The sequence below is a fragment of the Danio rerio genome, chromosome 5 (assembly GCF_049306965.1).
Source record: "Danio rerio strain Tuebingen ecotype United States chromosome 5, GRCz12tu, whole genome shotgun sequence".
NCBI lineage: Eukaryota > Metazoa > Chordata > Actinopteri > Cypriniformes > Danionidae > Danio > Danio rerio.
The window spans coordinates 741,188-750,000 of NC_133180.1; the positions used below are offsets into that span (position 1 = coordinate 741,188).

Here is an 8,813-nt window from a genome sequence, read left to right on the forward strand (position 1 = left end):
CGCTCGGATTCTAAACTCGACCGGTGACCGACGCTCGGGTTCAAAACTCGACTGGTGACCGACGCTCTGCTTCAGAACTTGACCGGTGACCGACGCTCGGATTCTAAACTCGACCGGTGACCGACGCTCGGGTTCAAAACTCGACTGGTGACCGACGCTCTGCTTCAGAACTTGACCGGTGACCGACGCTCGGATTCTAAACTCGACCGGTGACCGACGCTCGGGTTCAAAACTCGACTGGTGACCGACGCTCTGGTTCAAAACTTGACCGGTGACCGACGCTCGGATTCTAAACTCGACCGGTGACCGACGCTCTGGTTCAAAACTCGACCGGTGACTGACGCTCGGATTCTAAACTCGACCGGTGACCGACGCTCTGGTTCTAAACTCGACCGGTGACCGACGCTCGGATTCTAAACTCGACCGGTGACCGACGCTCGGGTTCAAAACTCGACCGGTGACCAACGCTCTGGTTCAAAACTCGACCGGTGACCGACGCTCGGCTTCAGAACTTGACCGGTGACCGACGCTCGGATTCTAAACTCGACCGGTGACCGACGCTCGGATTCTAAACTCGACCGGTGACCGACGCTCGGATTCTAAACTCGACCGGTGACGGCGCTCGGATTCTAAACTCGACCGGTGACCGACGCTCGGATTCTAAACTCGACCGGTGACCGACGCTCGGATTCTAAACTCGACCGGTGACCGACGCTCGGATTCTAAACTCGACCGGTGACCGACGCTCGGGTTCAAAACTCGACTGGTGACCGACGCTCTGCTTCAGAACTTGACCGGTGACCGACGCTCGGATTCTAAACTCGACCGGTGACCGACGCTCGGGTTCAAAACTCGACTGGTGACCGACGCTCTGGTTCAAAACTTGACCGGTGACCGACGCTCGGATTCTAAACTCGACCGGTGACCGACGCTCTGGTTCAAAACTCGACCGGTGACTGACGCTCGGATTCTAAACTCGACCGGTGACCGACGCTCTGGTTCTAAACTCGACCGGTGACTGACGCTCGGATTCTAAACTCGACCGGTGACTGACGCTCGGATTCTAAACTCGACCGGTGACCGACGCTCGGATTCTAAACTCGACCGGTGACCGACGCTCTGGTTCTAAACTCGACCGGTGACCGACGCTCTGGTTCTAAACTCGACCGGTGACTGACGCTCGGATTCTAAACTCGACCGGTGATGGCGCTCGGATTCAAAACTCGACCGGTGACCGACGCTCGGATTCAAAACTCGACCGGTGACCGACGCTCGTATTCTAAACTCGACCGGTGACCGACGCTCTGGTTCTAAACTCGACCGGTGACCGACGCTCTGGTTCTAAACTCGACCGGTGACTGACGCTCGGATTCTAAACTCGACCGGTGATGGCGCTCGGATTCAAAACTCGACCGGTGACCGACGCTCGTGTTTTTCCCACAGTATTTTTGTGAAGGTTCTAATGAAAATAAAGTGACCTCAGAAAACAACTAGAAGTGTCTGTCACCATGGTAACAGTAGTGTGTGTAACTGAACTGATGTGTGTGTGTGTGTGTGTATGCGCACCTGTCCTCCATGCGCACCCACAGGTCGTTGAACTGCCGCTGTTTCTTCAGCTTGTTTCTGCGGTGTTTCTTCTTCAGCTTGTGCTCCACCTTCTCCAGCAGCTCCAGACCCTCCAGAAGCTGCAGCTCATGATGCCTGCTGTGGTGGAGGAACGGCTGCAGCGCTGCGTCTGTGTCTGCGGGATCTGCAGACCTCCAGCCTGACCGTCTACACACACACACACACACACACACACACACACACACACCATGTCAATAAATGACAATAAGACGAATACCGATGTGGAGATTGATGTTATGGGTATATTTCGCCAGGTTTGTTTTCATGTTAGCGTGGTGTAACTGAGATGTGTCGAGACTCGAGGCCTCGTTCTCTTGTTCTTCACTAGTGAGTGTGTGTTTCTGAATGATCCTGCTTGGCATTTTTAATCAGAATATTTAGTTGTTTGTATTGTCATAAACACACTGGTTTCTAACACACACAGTTGACCCTTTATTGGAGTTTGTCTTAATAAATATAATATATAAATGAATATTTTTTCTTGTTCTAATATCCCGTATGCTATAGTACTGCGGCCACTGATGATCATTTGACATGATCACGATGACAGAGCAGAATGATGGTGGTTATGATTGAGTGTGTGCTGTTGGCTTTGGTCTCTGATCAGACTCGCTCTGTTACATTACCAACGCAAACACGATGCAAATTATCGGCGGCGGAGCCAGACGGCACATTTCCATAATGGAGGTCTCCTTCAGCTGAACACACTCCTGATGCTGATGTGTGTGTTTCTGTGAGGACGGACGGCTTCATCTCACCATAACAGCTCACATTATCAGATCTCCACTGACGGATGCAGACAGCGTTCACTAATCTCAAACACTGAGATTTCAGTTAATCTGAGAAAATACCTGAAGATCACGCTCCAAACATTAATACAGCACGAGTGAATGTGTGGGGGAATAAGAGTAAATGATGTTAAAAACCTAAAATATTGAACATTTCCCTAGAAATTTTGTAGTTCGGGTCAGCGCGGTCGCCTCACAGCAAGAAGGTCTCTGGGTTGAGTCTGGTTTGAGTTTGCATGTTCTCGTGAGTGTGTATGAGTGTTTCCCAGTACTGGGTTGCAGCTAGAAGGGCATCCGCTGTGTAAAAGGTATGCTGGATAAGTTGTCGGTTCATTCCTCTGTGGTGACCCCTGATGAATAAAGGGACTGAGCTGATTGAGTGAGTGTGTACTTTGTAATTATTTGTGGTGATTATTTTATGATGACGTGTCTGATCTTTCTGTTTGGTCAGTGAACTGGTATTTTAATGACTATATCTGTATTTTAATACGCTGAATATATCGACAGCGCAGCTTTCACACATTGTGTTTGTGTTTAGTTTTTGCTGGGAGTAAAAGAGGCGGGGCTCAACATTAACCCCGCCCCCTGCTCAATATTCTGCTTGAGTTTGAATACAGTATGGTAGTGAAGTAAGAGTAGCAGAGTCCCCGAGAGCAGCAGGCAGTGTGAGTTTAGCAGAGAGATATTCTAGTTATGAGGTGAATTATATTCATATTGCAGAAAACAAAACAGCAGCGCCAGAGGGTGTGTGCGCACTGGTGTGTGTGTGTGCAGATATGAGTTAGTAAAAGTGTGTGTGTGTTGAACTCTGGTGTTCCTGCTGGAAGTGTAACTGTCTGAAACACACATCAGCTCCTCTGCAGGCTGAACAGTCTGTCACACACACACACACACACACACACACACACACACACACACACACACACACTGCTCATATTTCTGCATATATTCTGATGAAGCCCATGAGCTCGGCACACAATGGCCCCATTCTGACCACGGCCGGACCCGCGGGACGCTCATTATGAGCTGTGTGTGTGTGTGTGTGTGTGTGTGTGTGTGTGTATAAGGAGGCCTTGTCGCTCATTAAGAGTGACAGGAGAACTGCTCTAGGATCAGCCGGTCACACACACACAGTTTGTCTGCAGTGTAAATAAACTCAGAGTGCAGTGAAGTTCAGTTTTCTCAGCCAATCAGGAACTGTGTAGCATGACTTTGGACCAATGAGATGAGTCTGTGGGCGGGGCTTATCAGCAGATTGTGTTTTTGGAGACCAAAAAACCAAAACAACACAAAGATCTGTGTGTGTGTGTGTGTGTGTGTGTGTGTGTGTGTGTGTGTTACCTGTGCAGTGGTTGTCCAGCAGGTGTGTGTTCTACCTCGTATCCTTCTCTCCGCAGGACGTCAATCACAGAGTTATTCCCCAGAAAATGCCCTGAAACACAAACACTCCACAGTCAGTGTGTGTCACACACACACACACACAGCCTGCAGTGCGGAAGAGTGTGTAATGTTATATGTCATTACTGTAGCGCTGTTTCACGGTTGTCAAGTTACAGGAAGTGCGGGTCACATGACTGTCAGTTTGCCTCTGGTCATGATCAACTTCCTGTCTGTGTGATCTAAAGCTCTGCTGTCAGTCTGATTACCCATCATGCATCTGTCTGTCAACCAAACTCCAGTATATGTCTGAAACTACAGTCTAGAGCAGCACTCACACACACACACACACACACACACAGCCTGCTGGTTTGTCCATTCACCTGATAACTTGTGTGAATTTATAATTAACAGATTCACTCATTCATTTCCCTCAGCTTAGTCTCTTTATTAATCAGGGGTCACCACCGCGGATTGAACCACCAACTATTCCAGCATATGTTTTACACAGCGGATGCCCTTCCAGCTGCAACCTATCTCTGGGAAACACACACACACTCATACACTACAGCCAGTGTAGTTGATCAGTTCCCCTATAGCGCATGTGTTTGGACTTTAACTGGAGCACCCGGAGGAAACCCACGCCAACATGGGGAGAACATGCAAACTCCACACAGAAACACCAACTGAGCTGAGGCTCAAACCAGAGACCTGAGTGCTGTGAGGCGATTGTGCTACTCACTGCGCCACCATGCCGCCAGTTAACAGATTGAATAGCTGATATTAAACACTGGATGACTGATAACTTCTTATTACTAAAAGCACAGCTTGAGCCCAAAGAGCTAGTCAATTACAGACCCATTTCCCCTGCGTCTCTGTCAGAGGCACTGGAGAGAGTGGCATCTGCTCAACTGTGATCCTACAAAACAACATATTTCTGAAATGTCAGTCTGGAGTTAGAGCAGTTCACAGCACAGAATCAGCCCTCCTAAAGGCTCCTACACACCGGGACGCTTCTCGTTTGTGTTTATCGTCAGCGTTTTATGAGACGTTTTTCCGTATTCAAGCCCGATCGATTTTCACTGGCGTCGAGCAGAAGAGTCTGCTAAATCACTCCTTGACGTTAGATGGCGCTACACAACTTTAAGCTTCCGACACCCGCTTGTAACACAGAAGAAGAGTAGGAGAGGAAGTTCACATGCTTGTTGTTAAAGTTACTGGAGACTTGAACAAGCATGGATGGTTCAAGCAGCAGCTCCAGCTCTAGCGATGAAGAAGTGTTCAGCAGAGCAGTAAGCAGCTCCACGATCATATCGCCGAATCTGGGCCTTCAATGTGCGCTCGTGTAGCTGAGCTAATAAGTATAAAATATACAAATGCAAATTATTAGTGAACTTCATCAAAGCTTTACTTTTTACTACTTTTGTTTTATATTTTCTTTTCTTAATTATAATGTACTGTATATAGTTTTGATGGAGATGTTTTTTATGCGGAACCATGTTGGCAAATGTTTATGGAGAGCACATATTAGTGGCGCACACAGCAACTCATGCAATGTGTGGGCAGGCAGCGCCATCTTCAGTGTTGAATTCGCCGCTGACTGAATTAGTTGCATGCTCTCTCGCTCCGCTAACGAGCCTGAGTGGGAAAAGAGAGAGACGTTTTCGGCATATTATTGTGCTCTCTGTGTTTTTTGCAGAATAAACCAAATTTGAGACCTCCAATGTCGCTGTTGTCTTATTGGGAAAAAACACACAACCAGAGTAAAACTGCTACACTTGCATGGACAGTTTTGCGCTTGAGCACCTCCAAGTGCTGTTCACGGTAACTTCAGCAGCTCCATGCACATGAACTGAAGGGTTAATCTGATTGGAGGAGAAGGTTTTAACGCAGTGCGTCAAATACAAAACCGAGCATGAGGCGTTTCTTTTTAAATGACGCTTTTGCGCCTGGCGTTTTGCGCGTTGGTCTATACGATCACATTGACGCCCTTTATTTAGTTACGAGGCGTTAAACGTCGATGAAAAACGTGAGCAAAAAATGTCTCTGTGTGCACGGGCCTTAACGGGAGTTCCACATGATGACCTCCTCCTGTCGTCTGATCATGCATTTCTCTCTCAGTGTTATTGGACCTCGGTGCTGCTTTTGATACAGTCCATCATAATATTCTCCTTGATAGGCTTGAAGATGATGTTGGTATTGCAGGACTGCATTGGCCTGGTTCAGGTCGGATGTGTCTGGATGTGATCAGTGTGTGTCAGTTCATGAAGAGGCATCATCCAGATCTACAGTACACTGGGGTAGATCTGCTCGATTAAGGGATAAATCATAATCATTCCAACCAACACTCCAGTTTTTCCCGGCAGTACCCGCTTCCCGCTCTTCAGTTCACGTGCTTTTACAGTTCATTACTGTTTCGTAATAAATATTTCCCAAATGATGTTGGACAGATTCAGGAATTTTTCGCAGTATTTCCTCTAATATCTTTTCTTTTTATTTGTTTTATTCAGTTAGAATAAAAGCAGATTTAAATATTTTGAAACCCATTTTAAGCTCAATATTATTACCCCCTTCAGCAAAATTAGTGTTGGAGTTTCTCCAGAACAGACCACTGTTATATGTCACCGACTCGGTCCCAGTCATTCCCCTCTCTGGCCAGCAGAGGTCATTAACGGACTTCTAGACATTACGTATCCACTTAAACTGACAAGTACACACACCTGTTTCTCATCCCGCTAACGACCCACACTCACCTATATGAGCCACACTCTCATTACTGTTCAGTGAGAAGTCTTGTTCTGCCCCGGCTAACACTACTGAGCGGTTCCTGATCATTGCCTGCTTTCCCGTTGACAACTGTGGACTGTATCTCGACTCTGTATTGCCTGCCCTGAACTCTAGCCTGCATCCTGACTTTGATCCTCGCCGCCTGCCTTTGACCCATGCCGGAATACTCACCTTGTGTTTGCCAGCCGCCAGCCCTTCGACTAACTGTGTTTTATGTGAGTTTGCACACACTTAACATCTGTGTGCTGTTTGTTATTAAACTCTGTTTAATAAATATACTGCAAATGGATCCCTCTGTGTCAGACCCTCCGTTACATAATACAATTCAATTCAGCTTTATTTGTACAGCGCTTTTACAATGTAGATTGTGTCAAAGCAGCTTCACATAAATGGTCATAGTAACTGGAACAGTGTGTTTCAGATTTTAGTGTTTAAGTTCAGTTCAGTGTGATTTAAAATCATTACTGAGAGTCCAAACACTGAAGAGCAAATTCATCGATGTGTAGCTCTACTGATCCTGAACCATGCGAGGCAGTGGCGACAGCGGAGAGGGAAAAAACTTCACCAATATGAAAGTGAAGAGAAAAAACCTTGAGAGAAACCAGACTCAGTTCAGCACGACCATTTTAATTTCTCCGCTGGCCAAAAGTCTTGTGCAGAGCAGCAACGGTGGAGGCTGGAAGCTGGCCTCAGTGAAGACTCGTCTGTCCCTGGAGCGCCACTGGAATCAGACTCATGCTCTCCACTCTCCACGACCAACAGCGCAGCAGCAGCTCCAGATACGGCCTGGTCCCAGATATGGACACCTTGGGATCATCTCATCGCTGGTCTTGGATCCAATGACTTGCCTAATTACCCTAACTTTACCCTAATTACCCTAGTGAAGCCTTTACATGTCACTGTAAGCTGAACACTAGTGTCTTGAAGAATATCTAGTCTAATATTATTTACTGTCATCATGACAAAGAGAAAAGACATCAGTTATTAGAGATGAGTTATTAACACTATAACGAGCATGTCAGGAAATATGCTTATAGTTTTGCGATATTCAATGCTGTGTGTGTGTGTGTGTGTGTGTGTGTGTGTGTGTGTGTGTGTGTGTGTGAATGGCGTATTGATCTGCAGTGATGGACGGCTGGGATAAACACACTAACAGCCTAAAAGCTTTTATTCAAAACTTCCTGAGCTCAGGCTTTTAGCGTGTGTTTTCTTAAGGGCCCGTGTGTGTGTGTGTGTGTGTGTGTGCTGGTGTTATAGTGAGTGTATTCATGCTGTCAGCAGGCGACGCTGTGCAGAAACTCCTCCAGAATGAGTCCTGTGTCCTTCAGCCTGCGCTGCCATTATTAGCGCAAACGCCACATCTGAAATTGAGTCTCTCTCCATACGCCGTCATATTTATATTAGCGATGGCGCGCTGGATAAATAAACGCCGAGCAGATGTGTGTGTGTGTGTGTGTGTGTGTGTTGAACTAGCAGACCTGCTAACACATGATGGACGTCATTAAGCTGAACATTAGCAGACACGCTAGCTGCTAAAGCTCTTTGAAGAGCAGCAGAAATCAAAACATCATTATTCATTCAGCTCAGTCCTTTTATTCATCAGCGGCCGCCACAGTGGAATGAACCGCCAACTATTCCAGCATATGTTTTACACTGCGGAGCCCCTTCCAGCTGCAATCCATCACTGGAAAACACCCATACACACTCATTCACACACACACTCATACACTAGGGCCAGTGTAGTTGATCAGTTCCCCTATAGCGCATGTGTTTGGACTGTAACCGGAGCACCCGGAGGAAACCCACGCCAACACGGGGAGAACATGCAAACTCCACACAGAAACACCAACTGACCCAGCCGAGACTCAAACCAGTGACCTGAGTGCTGTGAGGCCACAGTGCTGACCACTGCACCACCCAAGCTGTTTCTCTACAACACTAAATAACATCAACAGTAGGAACAGCAGCGTTTCTGAAGGTAAACCCGTCAGAATATCCCCGTTCTGGATTTTCCGCCATGGTTAAATGTAGGACGTGTCTTCAGGACAGAACACTGGAGTAACCTGTGCTGGAAAACAAACATCATTCATGTTAAACTGCTGTAGAAAACACCGGAATGCCTCCTCCAGATGCTGCATGGTTAATCAGGTTGAGTGTGGAGTTGTTGTTGGACGCTCCACTCCTCAGCTTTAGCATTAGTAGACGAATAAAGTCCAACAACAGTGTAAAGGCCAA

The 8,813-nt window shown here is 47.1% G+C and overlaps 2 protein-coding genes across 4 annotated transcripts in view; one reads left to right on the plus strand and one right to left on the minus strand.

Annotated features, from left to right (window-relative positions):
* The window catches only part of dcc (DCC netrin 1 receptor), a 402,326-nt gene that overhangs the window by 13,356 nt on the left and 380,157 nt on the right, over positions 1-8,813 (plus strand). The gene's annotated exons all lie outside the window — the stretch shown is intronic.
* Positions 1-8,813, minus strand: part of trabd2a (TraB domain containing 2A) — a 49,789-nt gene that overhangs the window by 6,656 nt on the left and 34,320 nt on the right. For both annotated transcript variants that reach the window (XM_068221242.2, NM_001302230.1), the window contains 2 exon segments: positions 3,756-3,846; positions 1,567-1,773 (listed from right to left, as the gene is read on the minus strand). In XM_068221242.2, coding sequence (XP_068077343.1) covers positions 1,567-1,773; positions 3,756-3,846 — 298 coding nt within the window.